At 43.3% G+C, this 25,492-nt stretch overlaps 1 protein-coding gene across 11 annotated transcripts in view; it reads right to left on the reverse strand.

Annotated features, from left to right (window-relative positions):
- Positions 1–3,584, reverse strand: part of ZNF674 (zinc finger protein 674) — a 28,952-nt gene extending 25,368 nt beyond the window's left edge. For 2 of the 11 annotated variants that reach the window (XM_059911887.1, XM_059911879.1), the window contains exons 1-2: positions 733–2,901; positions 96–139 (exon numbers count right to left, since the gene is read on the reverse strand). In XM_059911887.1, coding sequence (XP_059767870.1) covers positions 96–139; positions 733–775 — 87 coding nt within the window. In that variant the 5' untranslated portion in view covers positions 776–2,901. Of the gene's footprint in view, positions 1–95; positions 2,902–3,024 lie in introns of those variants that run through there. The other 9 variants (XM_059911880.1, XM_059911881.1, XM_059911886.1 and 6 more) reach the window with 9 other exon arrangements.
- Positions 3,585–25,492: the final 21,908 nt, after the last annotated feature.

The raw sequence follows: 25,492 nt of genomic DNA on the forward strand, positions 1-25,492 counted from the left end.
GGGGGACTGACAGATTTTTCAAGGCTGCAATATAATTTCCTAATTGCTGCCTCAAATTCACTGGAAACAAAGTAGGGGGTAAATTAGGAACTCACCTGGGACACAGCCATCTGGCTCTGCCCTGACAAAGGATGGAGATCTAAGAAGGCAGAATTAGGAGGGTCGAGATCAGTGCCTACAGCCATGAGACCACCATCCCAGCTTCATAACAATCACTCTTGCCCCACAGCGGGGATGATCTGGACACGTGGCCTGGTAGCTCCAGCCTGTTCCCCTGGGACACGGCTAAGATCCTCTGGGTTTTCCACGTGAACTTATTTTCTCTTCCTGGACAGATTTATGACTTGTGTTTAAAGACATCTCCTCGGAAGCCATTAACAACCTGACATCTCCTTTCTCTCAGGAATTCTATGCCTGGAAATGTATCATAAAAAGGCAATCATAAATAAGCACAGGCTACAAGGATGTTAGCTGTAGGTGTTTCCACCATTCAACAATTTGGAAGCAACTAAACCTCCAGCAAAGGGGACTCAGATCAAAAATTAGACACACAACGTGGGAAAGACCACATGGGCTTTAAAAATGCAATGCAATCCTGTTCTCATCTCTTAACATATTTAAAAGTAGGTTACCAGAAAGCAAGTGCAGCGCGATCTCCTTTGTTAAGCAATATGTATTTATTGAGGAAGAGCAGTCCAGAAGAGCATTTATGAAAATGTTGACACTGCTTACCTTCCAGTGGTGATTCCACCTTTCCTCTTTTATGTACTTGCATTTTTTCATTTTTCACAATATCATTTACTAGTAAAATAAAAAGGAGAAATGATTGCAAATCACCTATTATCACACTGAGCCCTGGAGGTGATAGACCCTGAGCAAAGTCTGGAGGACAGGGACCGCTTGCTGTGGTCTGGAGGAAGGAGACAAACCAGAGCTGAGCGCAGGGCAGAAGGGAGGGGCGAGGAGGGAGGAATGGAGGGGGGCAGAGGGAGGTTAAGGGCCAGGTATTGGTCAGTTCCACATGGAGCTGGAAACCACTGACCTTGCGCCAGGCTCCTTCCGCCCTTCAGTGGGCCACCAACACCCTGTTCCCGCCCCAATACTTCCTTATTTCCCATTATGTCCATTTGATCGCCATGCTCTTCCTTATTTGGCGGTGTTCAAAACACAGTTTCAGCAAGGAGCTTTTGTTAACCATTGCTACTGTAGCAATCCCTGCCTTAGGATCAGGACAACAGGCCTCATCAGCAAGATGGAGCTTGATGAGCCACTTCCCAGACCCAGTTACTAGCATCAAAATGAGAGGCAGCAGAGCTAGGTGATGGCCTACCTAGAGACCACGCTGAAATGTCACAGACACACAGAAACCAAAGACACCTCTTTGGTCATCCAGTCAGGGTAGAGGAGATGCAACATTTCCGCTACAGGTAGGTGGGTTGTTTATACTATGGGACTGACTCAAATCCAAAACTAGCCCAGGGGACTTCCCTGGCGGTCCAATGGTTAAGTCTCTGTGCTTCCACCGCAGGGGGCGCGGGTTCGATCCCTGGTTGGGGAACTAAGATCCCGCATGCCGCGCGGGGCGGCCAAAAACAAACAAACAAACAAACAAACAAACAAAAATAGCCCATGGCACAAGAGGGAACTATAATGATGTGTGCACAAATGTGTCACGAGTGGAGAAAGTCCCGTGAGGCAGGTAGTCAATCTTTCCAGCCTGATCCTGCCTTTGCAGGCACTACAGCAGGGCAGCGTCCCGCCATCCGTCTGTAACCTTCATCCCTCTCCTCCAGTAGGGGTTCAACTGACCACCATCACACAGCTCTTGATGGTGGCTAGACGTTGAGTCACCGAGTCAGCCTTGCTCTCTCTCAGCTGAAGGAAGGCACAGAGGGCACTGCAGGTCCAGTTCTTCTAGGACCTGCTATCCTGTGAGCCCCTTCCCTCTAACCAGAGCATCTGGGTCTGTCCTGTGAGCCTTCCCCCTCCGCCCCTGGGGTCTGGGCTGGCGCTCCTCTTCCAACTCCCCTCAGAGGAGCTATTTTATTTCCAAGGAGGCAGGACCCACGGATTCAAAGACAAAGGTACCTTTGCTGGGACCATCACTTCAGGACCATGTCTCTGCCTCTGACCCGGGGAGCGCACCTCCTTCTGAGGCCTCAGACTGGGTCTTCTGTAGTCTAACTAAGGAAGCCCATGGCAGATCAGCTGGTGTCTGAAGCTGCTGAGCCGTGGGCTCAGTTAATGAACCCTGACCCCGGAAAGGCAATGACCACACAGGCGATGCAATTAGCAACCTCCATGATGGAGCCAAGTTGAGGAAAACCCCAAAGTTTTCCTTGCCACCAGAAGGCACAGTGCCTCACTCTAGTTTTAAGAATTGACCTTCAGTAAGAGCTCAATTACCGCCCGATAAGGTCTGGGCTCTGGAACGAAACTGACCGCCTGCTCTGCCGCTTTTATTCGTTTAACAAGAGGTCAGGGCCTACTGTGTGCCTGTTCTACTGTTCTACGGGTTCTACTGTTCTACGGGTTCTACTGTTCTACGTGAACAAAACTTCAGAGCTCCCCCATCTTGCGGAGCCATACTCTCAGCAGGGGAGAGACAGGGAGCCAGCAAAGGGATAAATTTAGGGTGTGTTTGTTGGAAAGGCATAAGCATATGCCGAAAAAACGAAAACAGAAAAAGGATCCCTCCACTTTACTGTGTGACTTTGGTTAGGTTTCCCAGCCTTTCTGTTCTTGCTTTCTCTCTGTAAAACAAAGAGCATCGTAGTACCTACTCACAGGGCTATTCGGAACAGACTACTGTGAAACACAGGGGTGCCCCGCCTTTACTAGGCACTGAGTAAACGGTCGCTGAATGAATCAAGCAATGGATCAATCACTCGCTGACCCCCGTAGCCCCGCCCCCTCCCCGCACCACCACGGCCCCGTCACTCAACCCCCCAGGGGCGCGACCTCATTGCCCAAGGCCCCTCCGACCTCCCCATCCAGCCCACCCCCAGCTCCGCCTCCCCTTACTCCACCTCCTGGAACCCCAGGTCTCAGGGCAGATAACAACCGCAAGCGTCAACTCGCACCGCCCCCGGGGTCAGCAGAGCACTTCCGCTCGCCGTCGCCCCGGGAGCCCGAACGCTGTGCACGCGCAGGAGCGGGCTTTGGGGGCGGGGGGCAACACAGCCAATGGGCAACAACACGGCGCCTTTCGGGCACAAAGGATTCTGACGTGGCTCCCTCTGAGGTTAGATGGAGCGACGAGAGCGTGCGAGCATTTTCCGCGACGAGTCGTACGAGAGGCTGGGGAGGCGTCTCGGGCGGCGGGAGGCGAGCGGGCTCCGCGCGGCCTGTCGTGGCGATCCGAGTCCGCCGCCTCCGAGGCCGCGGCCCGCTCTCCCAGTCCGTTCTCCCGCGCGGCCGGGCCTCCTTGTTGCTGTGCTCCCGGGGGGGTTCCCGCCCCTCCATCTTCCAAAGCCACGCTCTCCTCTTTCTTTAGATCCTCAGAATAAGAAACGGGTAGTCGTGCCTGCTGCCTCCGCGGCGGCACATGGGCGCGGCCATGTTGGGCGCGGGGTGGAGCCGTCGGAGCCGGGCTCTGGTCTCAGGCCAGGGGTCAGAGAGCAGGGTTCAGGCTCGGTCGGGGAAGCAGCATGGAGGAGGGGCTGGGAGGTGGGCTGCAGGGCAGGCAGCATGCACAAATGAGGAGGAAACCATGATGCCTGATTCTCCTGAAATAAATCGAGGAGCTCCGGTTTCTGGGACCTTGGGGATCCTTGGAGAATCTGGGCTTTGCCGGTTTGAAAGCACAGCACAGCAAAGTTAGGGGAGAGCTGTTTGTCTGACGATGCCAGCCAGTGGCAACAAGGGCTGCTAAAAGTCCTGTAGTGCCCTTGAGGAAAGTTTTCTGTTCCCTGTCGGGGTCTGGGGAAAGAGGCCAAGTGTGTGCCGTGTGCTTGTGGCACCTGCCTGGTCACCAAGCAGAACTCCTTGGGCTGGGCAAGGCAGGGTCTGGGCTCAGTACACCCAATTCCTTCTGTGCTACAGCCAACAGGTGCCAGGCACTGTTGAGAGAAGCAAGTGACAAAAGCAGTCATGGAATCCAACATACATTTATTTACTCTTCCGTCTGAACATATTGCTTTCTCCCTGCCTTTCCCTTTCCCCTCTGAGGAGGTGGTGGCATGTGTGATATTCCCAGGTTGGTTGGATGAATCATTGCCCAAATCTACAACCTGGAGGTCTCCTGGGAAGTGCCTCTGTCCCAGTCTTGTGTAGAAGTCCCGGGAGAAGGCTCTGTTTTCTGTCAGGCACGTGACTGGGGACTTGCGCCCCCCCCCCCCCCCCCACTGTGATTCTTTGTACCTTCTCAGATGTTGGCCAGGTTTAGGGATCCTAACCTATTCATTTCCAGAAGAGAGGTGACCTGATAAGTTTTTCTGACACCACTGTCAGGAGGCAGGAGAAAGTTCATAGAGTTAGTATGACAGTGTCCTGAGGACAGTAGAGAAACCCCCAGCTGCAGAAAGACCTGGTCATTGGCCCTGGTCAGACGCTCCCCATATCCTGACTCTGCAGGGATGAGTGCTTTCACAGAAGGAGAAGGGGCTGGCGAAGGGCGTGCAGTTGTTGCTCATGCCGTGCCAGCATCTCCTAGTGTGACTTGGGCATCCAGGAACCAAGAAACATGCCAAGGTGTTCTTCCAGCCCACACTGCGCCCAGCTGTTGCGATCTACCGATCCATAGAAGAGAAGGCTTGGCTCCCCCACTTACCGGCCCTTTGGGCCTCTTCTACGTCATAGCTAAAGACCACACATCCCACCGGGCTGTCAGGATTGTTTAAAGGAACATCTCTAGCGCCCCCAGCCCAGAATGTGTCCTAAGGCAGGCACCTGGTAAGTGGTGGTATTACCAAACCAAACTTGGGTCCACTCACCCACACCCCATAAAGCCAATGTACTGACACCAGGTCGTGGTGAAGGAAAGTACAGCGTGTACTGCAGGGCGCCAAGCAAGGAGTCCAGGCAACTAGTGCTCAAAAGGCCTGAACTCCCCGATGGCTTTCAGGGAAGGGTTTTTAAAGACAGAGTGAGGCAGGAGGTTGTGGCATGTGTGATCAGCTCATGGACATTCTTCTGATTGGTTGGTGGTGAGGTAATCGGGGAGTCAACCTCATCAGCCTTCTGCTTCCAACCAGTCTGGGGTCTCTGTGCTTGTGGTCAGCATGCAGTTAACGTCTTCCACCTGATGGGGGTTTCAGTATCTGCAAAACAGCTCACAGGATATGGCCCCGAGTATTATCTATAGCCCTTGGGGAGGAACTAAAGGTCCTTGACTTTGTTTAATGGCTAAACTATTATTTTGTCTTGCTTGACTGTTTCCCTTTGTTTCTGCATTTTCTCACTTCTCTGATTAAATTATTCTTTGAAACTTGGGGAAGACCAAGGAGGCTAAAGTGTTTCTACAGATGAGAAGCAGGTGGAGGACATGGGAGGGGTCTGTCCCTGGAAGGCCTATAGGGTCCTGCTTGGTTACCGTGGCAGTTTCTGCTGTCCTCTCCCCAACACTAGGGGGCGTGCTGGTGCCAATGCTCCCCTTCCTGCACCGTGTGCTTCCCTCCCCTTCGCCACCAGCCTTGCCCAGGGTCACCACTGAAAACTTCTTTTTTTTTTTTTTGCCCAGGGCCCAGGAGTGAACCCGGGCCCTTGGCGGTGAGAGCACAGAGCCCTAACCACTGGACCGCCAGAAATTCCCTGAAAACATTTTTTTAAATGGCAGTGAGGCCTCTAATTAAGTTAAAATTCATTGTAAAGTGTAACCCCAGCAGGCCCAGGTTACTCAAGCCCTTACGTTCCAAGGAAAAGCCTGTCTCGGGAAGACCGGTCCTTGTCCCACTCCTGGGGGAGCACCACAAAGACCCTGGCGTGTTGTGCCTAGTAGGGTATTTCTGTAATCCAGGCACCTCTGTTCCACCTGACCAGGTGGTTCATGCTAGTGGTGTGACGTATGGTGAGGGTCTGTTTTGTATGTCTGAGGCCCTCGGCTGTGCTGCATTAGTTTGACATCTGGAGGCTGTAGACCGAGTAGCTAAAGTGAGTCACGTGGACGCTGCATGCCTGCATGACTGACCTCCAGTCAAATCTCTGGACCCCTAGGCATGGGTGAGCTTCCCTGACTGGCAACACTTTGCATGTGTTGTCACACATCATTTCTGGGAGACTTAAGCATCGTCCATGTGACTCCTTTGGGAGAGGACAACTGGATCTCACCACTGGTTTCCATTGGACTTCACCCCTGCACCTTTTGCCTTTGCTGATTTTACTTTCACTGTCATAAATCCTAACTATGTGTATGGGACTTCCCTGGTGGTCCAGTGGTTAAGACTCCATGCTCCCAACGCAGGGGGCCCGGGTTCGATCCCTGGTCAGGGAACTAGAGCCCGCATGCCACAACTAAAGAGCCCGCATGCCGCAACTAAGACCTGGTGCAGCCAAATAAATAAATAAAAAATTTCTTTTAAAAATAATAATAATTCTGTATATTACAGCTCAGCAGGACTCACAGACTCTGAAAAGAACTAACTCAGCTTTTCTGAGTCCCGAGTCCTAGGGAATCTTCAAGCCTGAGGGTGGTCCTGGGGAACCCGAACATACTGTTGCTGTAGATTCTGAGGTTGGTTTGTTTCAACCATCCCAGTGGGTGGACCTCATGAACACGGTCTGACTCTGCCCCCAGCAGTACACTTGCTTGGTGTTTGTGAGGAGGTTGCAGACCTGAGGAGCAGCAGCCGGAGGGCACTGCTGTGATTTTCCCACCTGCGAGGAGCAGAGGTCCTGAGTGCTTGCAGTGGGCGGCAGCTGAGGGAGCTTGCGTTCTTGCTGCGGTGCAGGGTTCTGCTGAGGGTCCCTGGTACCCGCCTCTTCCTGGAAGTCTCCCCTGCAGTGACTGAGGTGACAGGTCCATCAAGCAGTGCCTTGATGACGTTCTGCTCTTTGAACTGCGTGAGTTCCTGTAGGAAAGGGAAGGCCAGTGGCAAGTGTTCATCTCCTGCTGCACTGCATTGCTGTGCATTGTGCCGCTGCCTCTGCAGATTTCCCACAGGCAGGACAGTGTGCAGAGTGAATGGGGCTGGAATAGACAACATGGGGATCCACCCCAGGGAACTGGCTGATGGCTCCAAAATGGTGCCATGAAGCCAATCCCATGACTGTCAGGTGGCACAGAGGTTAGAGCTTCAGTCTTTGGATGACTGCGTCTGTTAGTTGAGAAGTGTGTGTACCACAATAAACCCCAAAGGAGGAAGACTTCAGCTAGCTGATGATGATTCTACTTTCAAGGTCTCTTTCTGTTATTGAAGGATGTTGTAATAAGCCAGTGTGTAATAATATGTACTGTGGGAAACAGGCAGGAGAGTATGTAGAGTGAGTACAGCTACTGTTTTCAGAAATGAATTCCCTTTCCTCTTGTGCCCCTCTCTTCAGTCATTTTGCTGTACTCTTCACGTCCTATGTTGATGTCACTATCTCATCTGAATTTAACAGTGGTTTTTGCCAGATGTCTTACCACTGGTTAATATATTAAAATTATTGCCTGTAGCCAAATGTATTTTTATACTTCTGCTTGCTTCAGTTATTTTTGTACGAGTTTCCTGTTGATTTGTAATGTATTAGCACAAAACAAATTCTTAATGTCCATCATCTCCAGTTTGAATTTCACATGCTAAACCAAGAAAAACCTATAGGGCTTCCCTGTTAGCACAGTGGTTAAGAATCCCCCTGCCAATGCAGGGGACGTGAGTTCGAGCCCTGGTCCGGGAAGATCCCACATGCCGCGGAGCAACTAAGCCTGTTCTCTAGAGCCTGCGAGTCACAACTACTGAGTCCGTGTGCCACAACTACTGAAGCCCACGCGCCTAGAGCCCATGCTCCGCAACAAGAGAAGCCACCGCAATGAGAAGCCCGTGCACCGCAACGAAGAGTAGCCCCCACTCGCCGCAACTAGAGAAAGCCTGTGTGCAACAACAACGACCCAAAACAGCCAAAAATAAAATAAATAAAATAAAATTTTAAAATAATAATAATAATAAGATGGGGGAATTCCCTTAAAAAATGCTTGATTCTTTAAGGAAAAAAAAAAAGGATAACCTATAAATTACAATTATTTAGATTTTATTAAATTATCTGTTGGTGAATAAAGTATGAGGTATGCTTAAAAGAATATAGAGGAGATTCATATTTCTATTTCATATGAGTTTTCTGAGTAAGAACACATCCCTCCCATCCACATTCACTATATTCACAGGGTTTCTGCAGTATGAATTCTCTCATGCTTGGTAATGGCAACAGTGCAGCCACATCTAAAGGATTTTCCAGATTTAATACATCTGTAGGATTCTCTCCAGCAAGAATTCTCATATCTCAGCAACACAGAGGTCATGTCTGCAGACCTTCCCACATTCATATCATTTACAGAGTTTCACTTCAGTATGAATGCTATGATGTTGAGTAAGATATGGGGATTGGCTAATTCAACACATTTGCAGGATTTCTCTCTGATATGAATTCTCTAACGTTAAGAAGGGAGTATTGGCTAAGGTCTTTCCATGTTCCTTACTTTAATAAGGTTTCTATTCAGTAGAGAGTTTATAATGCTGAATAAGTTGTGATCCAGAACTAAATGCATTTGCAAATTGATTTGAATTGTACGTTTTCTCTACACCATGTGTTCTCTGATGTTTACTCTGAGCATTAACTAGAAGTCTTCGCCATTTCTCAAGTTTATAGGATTTTACTCAAAATAAAATCTTTGTCCTTGAGCACAAGAGTAGAATTCTCTCTTTTTTTAAACATGCTGGGTTTTAAAAAAAATTATTCATTTATTTATTTTTGGCCGCACCACACGGGCATGTGGGATCTTAGTTCCCTGACCAGGGATGGAAGCCAGGCCCATGGCTGTGGAAGTGCAGAGCCCTAACCACTGGACCGCCAAGGAATTCCCAAGAGTAGAATTCTCTTCACGCTCATTATATTTCAAGGGTTTTTCTTTAGCATAGGCAACTTTGTTTTATTGGGAGTAAATTTATTTGGGTATAAATTAATACAGTATTAATATATAATACTGATATATATCATATATATCACATATATAATATTGTTTTATTGGGAGTAAATTTATATGGGAATTTTTTTATCATATATATAATACTGAGTTTCTCTAATTCCTTTTGTGAAAATGCTCTTGAACCACTGGCTTCAAATGGAGACCTTTACCAGGTTTGTTACATTTGCCTCTTTTTTCCCCAGTGTTTTTCTTTAGCATAGATAACTTTTACCTGAAATGCCTCCCTTTTCCCCTCTGCATCTCAAATTAACCTTTGCATTGTCACTTTTTTTCTGAAATGAAAATTGTATCATTGTTAATATGCACAGATACCCTAGCTAGATACCAACTAGGGACTTCGTAGAATCAAGATTAGCCATCATGTACGTGTCAATGATAACTAGTAAAATATATATACTAGGAAGAATGATGCACATCAAAAAGCAAGAATTCAACTATAAATAAACCTAAGAAGATTGTATGTCATCTATATAAAAGAGAATAAATAAACTGTATTCATGAATGCAGACTCAATACTGTAAAACCCCAATTGTCCATAAACCTAATCCATGAATTTCAGGCAATTTGAATCAATATTCTAAATAGGATCAGGGGCCTTTGGTACAATTCTTCATTTTGATTGGCAGGAAAAAATATATATGAAAACAGCCAAGGGTATTTTGAGGATAGTTATAATAAGGGAAGACATATAAGATACTACACTCCATTATAAACTACAGTAAATAAAACATGTGGCATAGAGCAGAATTAAAGAAATCACTGAAACAGAATAAAAAATCCAGAATCGGTGTCAAGTATATGAAATACTAAGTGAAGTTTAGCTAACAATAGTGTGAAAAAACTAAGAAATTGAGAGGGGAATTTGCCTTACTATATATAAAGTTATAAATCTACTTAAACTAGGTTATGATGGTTGATGAAAAAGTCAGTGGAAGGCAGAGGTCCAATGCATAGCCATCCATATATGGAGAATAACATGACAAATGTGTTGTTCCAAGTTTGTGGAAACTGATAGTGCTGATATGATGTAAATCTATTTGTAAGGGAAGAAAATTCTGGACCCCTAAATCATATCGTATACAATGACAAACTCCAGATGGATTAAAATTAAATACGACAAAATAATAAAATGTCATAATGAAATATAGGAAAATATCATATAACATTGTGATGGAGGATAAACAGGAACAACTCAGAAGCCATAAAGTAAATCCTAGACCTCATTAAAACATCTTTAAAATCAAAACAATATCAAAAGGTAAGATGTACATTGGGGGAACTTCCCTCGTGGTGCAGTGGTTAAGAATCTGCCTGCCAATGCAGGGGACATGGCCCTGGTCCGGGAAGATCCCACATGCCGCGGAGCAACTAAGCCCGTGCGGCGCAACTACTGAGCCTGTGCTCTAGAGCCGGTGAGCCACAACTACTGAGCCCGCGTGCCACAACTACTGAAGCCCGTGCGCCTAAAGCCCGTGCTCTGCAACAAGAGAAGCTACCACAATGAGAAGCCCGTGCACCACAACAAAGAGTAGCCCCCGCTCGCCACAACTAGAGAAACCCCAGGCGCAGCAACGAAGACCCAATGCAGCCAAAAATAAAAAATAAATAAATAAAAAATAAATAAATTTTGTAAAAAAGATGTACATTGGGGAAAATATTTGCAACACTTACAACAGAGCTACTATTCCTAATAAACAATATCCCCACAAACTGTTGTAAGAGAGAATAGAAAAATAGAAAAATGGACAAAGAATATGAAGAAGCTAGTCACAGAATAAGAAAAAAGTTGTAACTATTTTGAATTAGTTTTTCTTTTGGATGGTATACCATGTGGATATAGTCTTCAAAGGAATAAAGGAAGTTCATATTTATGAGGGGGAGGTGTGCTCAATCTCATATTTGCATCTCTGACTCTGAATTTTTTCTAAACTATAATCTTACATTTCCTACTGCACATAATGCTTGGGAATCTAATTCACACCTCAAACCTATTAAAAGCCAAACAAACTCATCATATTTTTAATCAGAGTAACATACAATCATTGTATTAAAATTAATGAGAAGAAACTGGAACTCTCCTACTTTTCTGGTGGGAATGTGTTGAATAAAAAGATACAGCCACTTGGGAAGACAGTTTAGCAGTCCCTCAAAAGATTAAACAGAGTTACCATATGGCCCAGCAATTTCACTCCTAGGTGTATACCCAAGGGAATTGAAAAACATGTTCACCAAAAAAACTTGTTGTACATAAATGTTCAGAGCAACATCATTCCTAATAACCAAAAAGTGGAAACAAACCAAATGTCAATCAACTGATAAATGGATAAACAAAATGTGTATCTATACAATGAAATATTACTTAACCATAAAAAGGAATGAAGTACTGATACAATGTACAATGTGTATGAACCATTATAAGTTAAAGAAGTCAAATACTACTCAGCCATGAAAAAGAATGAAATTTTGCCATTTGCAACAACATGGGTGGACTTGGAGGGTATTATGCTAAGTGAAATAAATCAGAGAAAGATAAATACTGTATGAAATCACTTATATGTGGATTCTAAAAAATTAATGAATATAACAAAACAGAAACAGATATAGAGAACAAAATACCAGTGGGGAAAGGGAATGGGGTAGGGGCAAGATAAGGGTAGAGGATTAAGAGGTACAAGCTACTATGTATAAAATCAATAAGCTACAAGGATGTATTGTACATCACAGAGAATATAGCCAACATTTTATAATAACTATACATGAAATATAACCTTTAAAAATCGAATCACTATGTTGTACACCTGAAACATATACTACTGTACATCAACTATACCTCAGTTAAAAAAAGAAAGAAGCCAGACACAAAAAGCCACCTATTCTATGATTCCATTGATATGAAATATCCAGAATAGACAAATCCCTAGAGACAAAAGTAGATTAGTTTCCAGTGGCTGAGGGGAGGGGGAAGTGGAGAGTGACTATTAATAGTTTATTAATTTACTAGGGCTGCCATAACAAAGTACCACAACTGGGTTGCTTAAACAACAGAAATGCGTTGTCTCATAATTCTGGAAACTAGAGGTCTGAGATCAAGGTGTTGGCAGTACCCATGTTCCCCCTGGAGGCACTAGAGAAGTATCTGCCCCAGGCCTTTCTCCCAGCTCCTGGTAGTTCCTTGGCTTGTGGCAGCATAATACTAATCTTCACGTGGTGTTCTCCCTGTGTGTGTGTCTGTTTTTGTGTCCAAATTTCCCCTTTTTATAAGGACATCAGTCACATTGGATTAGGGACACACCCTACTCCAGTATGATTTCATATTAACTAATTCCATCTGCAATGACCCTATTTCCAAATAAGGACACTTTCTGAAGTAGGGCTTCAACATGAAATTTGGGGAACAAACACAATTCAACCTGTAACAAATGGGTATGGAGTTTCTTTTGGGGATGATGGAAGTGTTCTGGGAATTAGAGAGTGGTGGTAGTTGCACAACATTGTGAATATACTATAAACCACTGAACTGAACATTGTAATGGTGAATTTTGTGTTATGTGAATTAAATTTCAATTAAAAATTACCCCCCAAAAAAACCTTAAACCCTCTGGCAAGGTTGTCTTTTTCAAGCCTGGGTACAATGTTATTCCTCACAATTTACATGGAATATAAGCTCCCATGAGGACAAGGGTTTTTGTGTAATCTGTATCTTAGTGCCTAGTATACTGCTGGAAACATCATAGATGATGAATAAATATTTGTTGAATTAATAGATAAATAAATGAGAGTTTTATACCAGGTCTTAAAATTGTGCATCCGAGAGGTAAAATATCTTAAATATGTAACCTTTAAAATTAATCTGGTTTTAAATACTACAGTCAAACAGTGCCTTAATAGTCTTCTCATTGCAGAAATCTTGTTGCAGCCTTAGTAGAGAGGGATGGCAAAGTCTAATTCAGGATCATCACTGCTCAAAGAGCTTTTTAGCTGAAAATAAGAGAAAAGTAGCAAAACTCATCATCTCTAAAAAATTTCTCTCAAATGGATCATCTCCCATGTTCCTACTTTGTTAATACTTGCTTTGTGGGACTTCCCTGGTGGCGCAGTGGATAAGACTCCACACTCCCAGTGCAGGGGGCCCAGGTTCAATCCCTGGTCAGGGAACTAGACCCCACATGCATGCCGCAACTAAGAGTTCACATGCCACTACTAAGGAGCCCACAAACCGCAACTAAGGAGCCCGCCTGCCACAACTAAAACCCTAAATAAATAAATAAAATATTTTTTAAAAAAAGACTTGCTTTGTGATTCCCATTTTCTCAGCTAGGAGCCAGAAGGCTAGGTAGCCTGGTGGATGCAGAGGAGAGGCTCCTAAGACACACAAAGCAGGGTAGAGAAGGTTGGTGAGTGAAACTGTAGAAGAAAAGGGGATTATTCAGCACAGACATGATTTAGTAGAGTTGTTAAGATTTGGAACCCTATGTTGATTGGTGAACTGTACTAAGTCTTCATGGAGTTGGAAAGGCCCTTCAGTGTTATCCCTAATTGAAGCAAAGGTGCCAGGCCTTGAACCAGTTGTTGGATGTGGAGATGGGGCATGACTTTCCATTAGATGACTTTCTTGAGCCAAGGGCAAGTCCTGAGAGAGACTCAGCTGAGAGCTATTGGCTGCAGACTCTCTAAGCAGCTGAGAGAATGAGTAACTTAGTCCTAAAGGGGGAGACATCTGAGAGGCACACTACTGCATACACTACATTTTATTACATGTCCTATCAAGGCCATGTGATTCTTCTGAAATGGAGGGAGTGGATGATGGTTGGAAGTAATGAAACTGGAGCCCGAATGAGAGCCAAGGAAGGATAGAAAGGGAAGGCAAGGAGAATTAAAGACTGAAGAACAAGTGATTGGTTCTTTAGATTTTCAGTGACTGATGAGATCTTTCCCTTACAGTGGCCTCCTATGAGTGAAAATGGGTGACTTCGTATCCTCCACCGGAGTTCTGCTGTGAGCCCAGATAGGCAGACAAGAAGAAAAGCCTGTCAAAAGAATCTGGAGGAGGAAAATTTTCCTAAGGCAGATTTTGTTTGGTTTTATTTTGTTCTCATCAGTCCCTATTATGCCATTGTCAAATGCCTACTTCGTCTAACACAAGTCAAGCCCTGGTCAAAAGGGTGAATTCCTAGTTTGCTAAGGATTTTTATTGTGAATGGGTGTCAAATATTTTTCAAATTGGTTTTCATCAATTGATCTTATTAGGTCATTTTTTTCTTTAAATTGTTAATATGATACATTACATTGATTTTCGAATGTCAAACCTTCCTTGCATACCTGGAATAAACCCATACAGTCATGGTAATTATTATTTTTTTTATATATTGCTGGATTCGATTTGTTAGTATTATGTTGGGGATTTTTGAATCCCTTGCTCATGAGAGATATTGGTGTATACTTTATTTATAATTGATTCAGTTGCCTGGGTTAGAGCACTGAAGTCTTACATTTCCTTTCCAGGAGCTTTCAACATCCTTGCAGTCTAACCTTAAAGTGACTGCGTATCTCTTGCCCAATTCCAAAGTTCTTACATCAACACACTGTACCTATCACTAGATTTACATAGCAACTAGACTCTTGAAAAGGGAATACTAATCAAATGCTTTACTCAAAATGAATTTTTTTCAAAACCAATACATAAGAAGTAATAAATACTTTCGACTGTATAAAAAAGACCTAACTGACCTACACCCTGTTTTCTCCCCATCACATTTATATAATCAGTAAATAAAGCATTTATAAGGAAATGTGAACATATTAACAATGCTTAGTCATGACACTGACAATGCCTAGTCCAACTATCAGCCTCACAGGCATATAGCCTATGGTTGTATTCATCTTCTTCTCCTTGGCATCACAATCTCTGTATTTCTCAGGCCTGGGGGCATTCTTCCATCTTGGTGACCTGGTCCTGTCTTGGTCAGACTGCAGTGAGTTCCTTGTCTTCCCAAGAGTCACCATGGAACAGTGATTAAAAGCATGTTCTGTGGAGCCAAACTGCCTGAGTTTGAAGCCTGGCTCGGCCACTTACTAGCAGCATGGTCTTAAGCAAGTTACTTAAACTCTCTGTGCCTCAGTTTTCTCATCTATATTATTATGACTATAATAAGTGTACCTACTTCTTAGGGCTATTGTGGAAACTAAATGGAGTTAATATCCATAAAGTATTTAGAACACTGTCTGATATACAGTAAACACCGTTATAAGTGTTAGCTATTAATGTCATTATTTCAATGTATCTGAGATCCTCTTGAATTCAGTGTTGATGGCCCTTGCCAGCCGCTTCACATGCCTGTGATGTTTGCTGACATTTTCTAGTCCTGGTTTCTCTTCATAGTAAACCTTTCTTCTGCCTTCCCAGGCCCTATCAAAAAGAAAAGTTTGGGGGACAGGCAATATTATCAGGCAGTCTTTTGACCCCCATTTGGCCAAATAAGAATGGGCCTTGGGCTTGGAACACTTCCTTACCAAGAGATAAAGAGCCCACAAAACCTCTGCTTGAGTGAATATCTTTCCCTGTTGCCAGCTCAATGTATGCTCCTTTGTACCACTTAAGCATGTGTGTCATATGGCACCTGGCCAACCCCACTGCTGTATCTGTCCAATGAGGGGAGGGGACAGGGCCCTTTACTAAGGTACAAGAGAGGTGTGCAAAGGCACACCCTGAGTGTGCCCTGAGTCAGCTGTGGAGAGAGACCCAGTGGCCATGGGGGACCAACACCCACTACTGAAGCTGATCTTGCTGTCTATTCTCTATGTAAGTAGTGTACTGTTTCATTCAGTACTTGACTGCATTGTATTTTCCTTAGTGACTCCAATACCAAGATGCAGTGGGAAGAAGTGTTTAGAATCCTCACCTGAGACTGGTAACCAGTACACAGTGTTCTGCTCAACAAAAACAAAACAAAACAAAAAATTCTACTCAGGGGAACTCCCTGGTGATCTAGTGGTTAAGTCTCTGTGCTTTCACTGCCGAGGGTGCGGGTTCAATCCCTAGTCAGGGAACTAAGATCTCACAAGCCAGGGCGGCCAAAAAAAAATTTCCACTCAGGAAGTCCATTTGCAAGAATGACAGGTAAGCCTGGGAGGCTCTAGTGTCATGAATTCCTGGCTTCAGTTCTAGCTCAAGCCAGTAGGAACTAAGTCACCCTGACTCGGCCACTGACTCCTCACAAGGTGTCTTCCCAGCATGAGAAAACCAAATGAGCAAGGGTATGAATGCATGTCTCAAGGCCTGAACAAATGTTAACTCAAAAAACAAGCAAAGAGCCTCACACCCATGTCCTTTCTGAGAATGTTTGGTAATGAGGCTTTTCTGCAGAGTTGTTGAGAGTCCCCTGTCTGGTATCTTGAATCCAGCCAGAGTCCTAGTAGGATTGACACTCACAAGTGCAGTAGGAGGAGGGGAATTTTGCTGTATTTTTTTGGTGGGTAGTTCAGGGTAATGAATTAATATTTGTTGAGTGAGCATCCACCTCTACTACACTACTGTGTGAGGTCCTATAACAAGTATAAAACAGACAATGAGTTGTTAAACATAAGATAATGGAGCATAAGACAAAGCTCTTGGCATAGAGAGTCTTCCAGTAGGGCTAGAACCTGTCTAACAGTGCTATATCTACAGGAGAATAATAAATGCATTAAGGGGGACTTTGGAAGAACAAAAGAGCTTCAACAGAAAATTGGGGAAGCCTCCATAGAAGAAGTGACATTTGAGCAGGGCCTTGAAGAATGGCCAGGGTTTAGCATGCAGAGATGGGAATGGGAGTGAGAGGAAAGAAGGCATTGACATGCTATGGCATTTCCATACCATGTTATGGAAAAACAAGAACCTGTTGGCCAACCCAATAGCTTGAATAAACTACAGAGGTGAAAATGAGTGAAGGGCATTTGTGTAGGAAACCCAGAGTTGGTATGAAAGGAATGGGGAGAGTTAGGCTGAAAAGATGGCTTTGACGAGACTTGATAGTACTTAAATGCTGGACTAAGTTAGATTTGGGGTTTTAGACATTGGATACAACTGAAGGATTAAGAGAGAGGGCAGGCCTGGATGAGAGTTACACTTTAAAAAGTTAACCTGCTGAGGGAGACCTTCAAGATGGCAGAGGAGTAAGACATGGAGACCACCTTCCTCCCCACAAATACATCAAAAATACATCTACATGTGGAACAACTCCTACAGAACACCTACTGAACGCTGGCAGAAGACCTCAGACTTGCCAAAAGACAAGAAAATCACCACGTCCCTGGGTAGAGCAAAAGAAAAAAGAAAAAACAAAGACAAAAGAATAGGGATGGGACCCGCACCTCTGGGAGGGAGCTGTGAAGGAGGAAAAGTTTCCACACACTAGGAAGACGCTTCACTGGCGGAGATGGGGGGTGGGTAGGGGGGAAACTTCGGAGCCACGGAGGAGAGCACAGCAATAGGGGTGCAGAGGGCAAAGCGGAGAGATTCCCACAGAGAGGATCAGTGCTGACCAGCACTCACCAGCCTGAGAGGCTTGTCTGCTCACCCGCCAGGGGGGGGGGTGGGTTGGGGGCTGGGATCTGAGACTTGGGCTTCGGAGGTCAGATCCCAGGGAGAGGACTGGGGTTGGCTGTGTGAACACAGCCTGAAGGGGGCTAGTGTGCCACAGCTAGCTGGGAGGGAGTATGGGAAAAGGTCTGGACCTGCCTAAGAGGTAAGGGACCATTGTTTCAGGGTGTGCAAGGAGAGGGGATTCCTTCCCTCTGTGCCCACAGAAGGCAGAGCAGAACCTAAGCAAGCTCCAGAGACGGGGGCGAGCTGCGGCTATCAGCTGAGACCCCAGAGACAGGCATGAAATGCTCAGGCTGCTGCTGCAGCCACCAAGAAGCCTGTGTGCAAGCACAGGTCACTATCCACACCAATGCCCTAGAAGCCTGCTCAGCCGGCCACTGCCAGGGTCCCGAGGTCCAGGGACAACTTCCCCGGGAGAACACATGGCACGCCTCAGGCTGTTGCAATGTCACGCTGGCCTCTGCTGCTGCAGGCTCACCCCGCATTCAAATTATGACTACCATACCCATTACTCTCCCTGGCCTGAGAGAGCAACAGAGCCCTAATCAGCAGCTGCTTTAACCCCATCCTGTCTGGGCAGGGGACAGATGCCTGAGGGCACCTACACAGAGAGGCAGGGCCAAAACCAAAGCTGAACCCCAGGAGCCGAGGAAACAAAGAAGAGAAAGGGAAATTTCTCTGTGCAGCCTCAGGAGCAGTGGATTAAATCCCCAAAATCAACCTGATGAACCCGGCATCTGTGGAATACCTGAATAGACAACAAATGTTCCCAAAACTGAGGCAGTGGACTTTGGGAGCAACTGCAGATTTGGGGTTTGCTATCTGTGACTGATTTTTTTCTGATTTTTATGTTTCTCTTAGTTTAGTTTTTAGTGCTTGTTATCAGTGATGGATTTGTTTATTGGTTTGGTTGCTCTCTTCCGTTTTTATTTTATTTTTTCTTTATTTTTATTTTATTATTATTTTTATTTTATTAATTAAAATTTTTTTAAATTTAATTTTATTTTATTTTCTTCCTTTTCTTTAGAGCTGTGTGGCTAACAGGGTTTTAGTGCTCCAGCCAGGTGTCAGGCCTGAGCATCCGAGGTGGGAGAGCCGAGTCCAGGACATTGGACCACCAGAGACCTCCCGGCCGCATGTAATATTAATCAGCAAGAGCTCTCCCAGAGATCTCCGTCTCAACACTAAGATCCAGGTCCACCCAATGGCCAGCAAGTTCCAGTGCTGGACGCCGAATGCCAAACAACTAGCAAGACAAGAACACAACCCCACGCATTAGCAGAGAGGCTGCCTAAAATCAAAATAAGGTCACAGACACCCCAAAACACAGCACCGGAGAAGTTCCTGCCCACCAGAAAGACAAGATTCAGTCCCAACCACCAGAACACCGGCACCTGTCCCCTCCATCAGGAAGCCTACACAAGCCACTGAACCAACCTCACCCACTAGGGGCAGACACAAAAACAACGGGAACTACGAACCTGCAGCTTGTGAAAAGGAGACGCCAAACACAGTAAATTAAACAAAATGAGAAGACAGAGAAATATGCAGCAGATGAAGGAACAAGGTAAAAACTCACCAGGCCAAACAAATGAAGAGGAAATAGGCAGTCTACCTGAAAAAGAATTCAGAACAATGATACTAGAGATGATCCAAAATCTTGGAAATAGAATGGAGAAAATATAAGGAACGTTTAACAAGGACCTAGAAGAACTAAAGAGCAAACAAACAATGATGAACAACACAATAAATGAAATTTAAAATTCTCTAGAAGGAATCAATAGGGGAATAACTGAGGCAGAAAAACGGATAAGTGACCTGGAAGATAAAATAGTGGAAATAACTACCACAGAGCAAAATAAAGAAAAAAGAATGAAAAGACTTGAGGATAGTCTCAGAGACCTCTGGGACAACATTAAACACACCAACATTTGAATTATAGGGGTCCCAGAAGAAGAAGAGAAAAAGAAAGGGACTGAGAAAATATTTGAAGAGATTATAGTTGAAAACTTCCGTAACATGGGAAAGGAAATAGTTAATCAAGTTCAGGAAGCACAGAGAGTCCCATACAGGATAAATCCAAGGAGAAACATGCCAAGACACATATTAATCAAACTATCAAAAATTAAATACAAAGAGAAAATATTAAAAGCAGCAAGGGAAAAACAACAAATAACACACAAGGGAATCCCCATAAGGTTAACAGCTGATCTTTCAGCAGAAACTCTGCAAGCCAGAAGGGAGTGGCAGGACATATTTAAAGTGATCAGGGCTTCCCTGGTGGCGCAGTGGTTAAGAATCCGCCTGCCAATGCAGGGGACATGGGTCCGAGCCCTGGTCCGGGAGGATCCCACATGCCACAGAGCAACGAAGCCCGTGCGCCACAACTGCTGAGCCTGCGCTCTGGAGCCCGTGAGCCACAACTACTGAAGCCTGCATGCCACAACTGCTGAAGCCCGCGGGACTAGAGCCCGTGCTCCGCAACGGGAGAGGTCACCGCAATGAGAAGCCCGCGCACTGCAATGAGGAGTGGCCCCCACTCGCCGCAACTAGAGGGAGCCCATGAGCAGCAATGAAGACCCAACGCAGCCAAAAATAAATTAATTAATTTTAAAAAAAGAATTAAAGTGATCAAAAGGAAAAACATACAATCAAGATTACTCTACCCAGCAAGGATCTCATTCAGATTCGAGGAGAAATTAAAACCTTTACAGACAAGCAAAAGCTAAGAGAATACAGCACCACCAAACCAGCTTTACAACAAATGCTAATGGAACTTCTCTAGGCAGGAAACAAAAGAGAAGGAAAAGCCCTAAAAAAACAAACCCAAAACAATTAAGAAAATGGTAATAGGAACATACATATCGATAATTACCTTAAATGTAAATGGATTAAATATTCCAACCAAAATACATAGACTGGCTGAATGGATACAAAAACAAGACCCATATATACGCTGTCTACAAGAGACCCACTTCAGACCTAGGGACACATACAGACTGAAAGCGAGGGGATGGAAAAAGATATTCCATGCAAATGGAAATCAAAAGAAAACTGGAGTAGCAATTCTCATATCAGACAAAATGTATTTTATAATACAGACTAGTACAAGAGACAAAGAAGGACACTACATAATGATCAAGGGATCAATCCAAGAAGAAGATATAACAATTGTAAATATTTATGCACCCAACATAGGAGCACCTCAATACATAAGGCAAATGCTAACAGCCATAAAAGGGGAAATCAACAGTAACACAATCATAGTAGGGGACTTTAACACCCCACTTTCACCAATGGACAGATCATCCAAAATGAAAATAAATAAGGAAACACAAGCTTTAAATGATACATTAAACAAGATGGACTTAACTGATATTTATAGGACATTCCATCCAAAAACAACAGAATACACTTTCATCTCAAGTGCTCATGGAACATTCTCCAGGATAGATCATATCTTGGGTCACAAATCAAGTCTTGGTAAATTTAAGAAAATTGAAATCATATCAAGTATCTTTTCCAACCACAACGCTATGAGATTAGATATCCATTACAGGAAATATTGTGTAAAAAGTACAAAAACATGGAGGCTAAACAATACACTACTTAATAACCAAGAGATCACTGAAGAAATCAAAGGGGACATCAAAAAATATCTAGAAACAAGTGACAATGAAAACATGACGACCCAAAACCTATGGGATGCAGCAAAAGCAGTTCTAAGAGGGAAGTTTATAGCAATACAATCCTACCTCAAGAAACAAGAAAAATCTCAAATAAACAACCTAACCTTACATCTAAAGCAATTAGAGAAAGAAGAACAAAAAACCCCCAAAGTTAGCAGAAGGAAAGAAATCATAAAGATCAGATCAGAAATAAATGAAAAAGAAATGAAGAAAACAATAGCAAAGATCAATAAAACTAAAAGCTGGTTCTTTGAGAAGATAAACAAAATTGAGAAAACCTTAGCCAGACTCATTAAGAAAAAAAGGGAGAAGACTCAAATCAATAAAATTAGAAATGAAAAAGGAGAAGTAACAACTGACACTGCAGAAATACAAACGATCATGAGAGATTACTACAAGCAACTATATGCCAATAAAATGGACAACCTGGAAGAAATGGACAAATTCTTAGAAAAGCACAATCTTCCAAGACTGAACCAGGAAGAAATAGAAAATATAAACAGACCAATCACAAGCACTGAAATTGAGACTGTGATTAAAAATCTTCCAACAAACAAAAGCCCAGGACCAGATGGCTTCACAGGCGAATTCTATCAAACATTTAGAGAAGAGCTAACACCTTTCCTCCTCAAACTCTTCCAAAATATAGCATAGGGAGGAACACTCCCAAACTCATTCTACGAGGTCACCATCACCCTGACACCAAAACCAAACAAAGATGTCACAAAGAAAGAAAACTACAGGGCAATAGCACTGATGAACATAGATGCAAAAATCCTCAACAAAATACTAGCAAACAGAATCCAACAGCACATTAAAAGGATCATACACCATGATCAAGTGGGGTTTATCCCAGGAATGCAAGGACTCTTCAATATACGCAAAGCAAGCAATGTGATACACCATATTAACAAATTGAAGGGGAAAAACCATATGATCATCTCAATAGATGCAGAAAAAGCTTTTGACAAAATTCAACACCCATTTATGATAAAAAACCTCCAGAAAGTAGGCATAGAGGGAACTTACCTCAACATAATAAAGGCCATATATGACAAACCCACAGCCAACATCATTCTCAATGGTGAAAAACTGAAACCATTTCCTCTAAGATCAGGAACAAGATAAGGTTGTCCACTCTCACCACTATTATTCAACATTGTTTTGGAAGTTTTAGCCACAGCAATCAGAGAAGAAAAAGAAATAAAAGGAATCCAAATCAGAAAAGAAGAAATAAAGCTGTCACTGTTTGCAGATGACATGATACTATACATACAGAATCCTAAAGATGCTACCAGAAAACTACTAGAGCTAATCAATGAATCTGGTAAAGTAGCAGGATACAAAATTAATACACAGAAATCTCTTGCATTCCTATACACTAATGATGAAAAATCTGAAAGAGAAATTAAGGAAACACTCCCATCTACCATTGCAACAAAAAGAATAAAATACCTAGGAATAAACCTACCTAAGGAGACAAAAGACCTGTATGCAGGAAACTAAGACACTGATGAAAGAAATTAAAGACGATACAAACAGATGGAGAGATATACCATGTTCTTGGATTGGAAGAATCAACACTGTGAAAATGACTACACTACACAAGGCAAACCTCAGATTCAATGCAATCCCTATCAAACTACCACTGGCATTTTTCACAGAACTAGAACAAAAAATTTCACAGTTTGTATGGAAACACAAAAGACTCTGAATAGACAAAGCAACCTTGAGAAAGATAAACGGAGCTGGAGGAATCAGGCTCCCTGACTTCAGACTATATTACAAAGCTACTGTAATCAAGACAGTAAGGTACTGGCACAAAAACAGAAATATAGATCAAGGGAACAGGATAGAAAGCCCAGAGATAAGCCCAAGCACATATGGTCTCCTTATCTTTGATAAAGGAGGCAAGAATATATAATGGAGAAAAGACAGCCTCTTTAATAAGTGGTGCTTGGAAAACTGGACAGCTACATGTAAAAGAATGAAATTAGAACACTTCCAAATGCCATACACAAAAATAAACTCAAAATGGCTTAAAGACCTAAATGTAAGGCCAGACACTATCAAACTCTTAGAGGAACACATAGGCAGAACACTCTATGACATAAATCACAGCAAGATCCTTTTTGACCCACCTCTTAGAGAAATGGAAATAAAAACAAAAATAAACAAATGGGACGTAATGAAACTTGAAAGCTTTTGCACAGCAAAGGAAACCATAAACAAGACAAAAAGACAACCTTCAGAATGGGAGAAAATATTTGCAAATGAAGCAACTGACAAAGGATTAATCCCCAAAATATACCAGCAGCTTATGCAGCTCAATATCAAAAAACAAACAACCCAATCCAAAAATGGGCAGAAACAGACATTTCTCCAAAGAAGATATACAGATTGCCAACAAACACATGAAAGGATGCTCAACATCGTTAATCATTAGAGAAATGCAAATCAAAACTACAATGAGGTATCACCTCACACCAGTCAGAATGGCCATCATCAAAAAATCTACCAACAATAAATGCTGGAGAGGGTGTGGAGAAAAGGAAACCCTCTTGCATTGTTGGTGGGAATGTAAATTAATACAGCCACTATGGAGAACAGTATGGAGCTTCCTTAAAAAACTAAAAATAGAACTACCCAATGACCCAGCAATCCCAGTACTGGGCATATACCCTGAGAAAACCATAATTCAAAAAGGGTCATGTACCACAATATTCGTTGCAGCACTATTTACAATAGCCAGGACATGCAAGCAACCTAAGTGTCCATCGACAGGTGAATGGATAAAGAAGATGTGGCACATATATACAATGGAATATTACTCAGCCATAAAAAGAAATGAAATTGAGTTATTTGTAGTGAGGTGGATGAACCTAGAGTCTGTCATACAGAGTGAAGTAAGTCAGAAAGAGAAAAACAAATACCGTATGCTAACACATATATATGGAATCTAAAAACAAAAAATGGTTCTGATGAACCTAGGGGCAGGACGGGGATAAAGAAGCAGACCTACTGGAGAATGGACTTGAGGACACGGGGAGGAGGAAGGGTAAGCTGCGGACAAAGTGAGAGTGTGGCGTGGACATACATACACTCCCAAATGTAAAATAGATAGCTAGTGGGAAGTAGCCGCATAGCACAGGGAGATCAGCTCGGTGCTTTGTGACCATCTAGAGGGGTGGGATACAGAGGGTGGAAGAGAGGTGCAAGAGGGAGGGGATATGGGGATATATGTATACATATAGCTGATTAACTTTGTTATAAAGCAGAAACTAACACAACATTTAAAGCAATTATACTCCAATAAAGATGTTAAAAAAAAAGTTAACCTGCTGACATATAGACCAATGGAATAGAATAGAGTGCAGAAATAAACTTTCACGTTTATGGTCAATTGATTGTCAATAAGGATGCCAAGACAAGTCAATGGGGAAAGTAAAGTATGCTCAACAAATGGTGTTGAGAAAACTGCATATCTGCATGCAAAAGAATGATGTTGGACTCATATATTATCCTATAAACAAAAATTAACTCAAGATGGATCAAAGACCTAACATAAGTGTTACAACTATAAAATTCTTAGAAGAAAATATAGGGGGAAAGCTTCATGACACTGGATTTGGCAATTATTTTTGGATATGACATCAAAATCACAGGCAACAAAAGAAAAAATAGATTAATTGGACTAAATTTTTCTTTAAAACTTTGTGCATCAAAGGACACTATTAGCAGAGTAAAAAGGCAACCCACAGAATGAAAGAAAATCTTTGCAAATCATATATCTGCTTAGGGAATAATATCCATAGTATATACAAACTCCTACAGCTCAACAACAAAAAAAACCCAAACAGCCCAACTAAAAAGTGGGCAAGTGACTTTAATAGACATTTCTCTAAAAAGGATTTGCAAATCATATATCTGATTAGGGAATAATATCCATAGTATATACAAACTCCTACAGCTCAACAACAACAAAAACCCAAACAGCCCAATTAAAAAGTAGGCAAGGAACTTTAATAGACATTTCCCTAAAAAGGATATACAGATTGTCAATAAGCACATGAAAAGATGCTCCATATCACTAATCAGGTTAAT

This window comes from Balaenoptera ricei, chromosome X, assembly GCF_028023285.1.
Source record: "Balaenoptera ricei isolate mBalRic1 chromosome X, mBalRic1.hap2, whole genome shotgun sequence".
Lineage (NCBI taxonomy): Eukaryota > Metazoa > Chordata > Mammalia > Artiodactyla > Balaenopteridae > Balaenoptera > Balaenoptera ricei.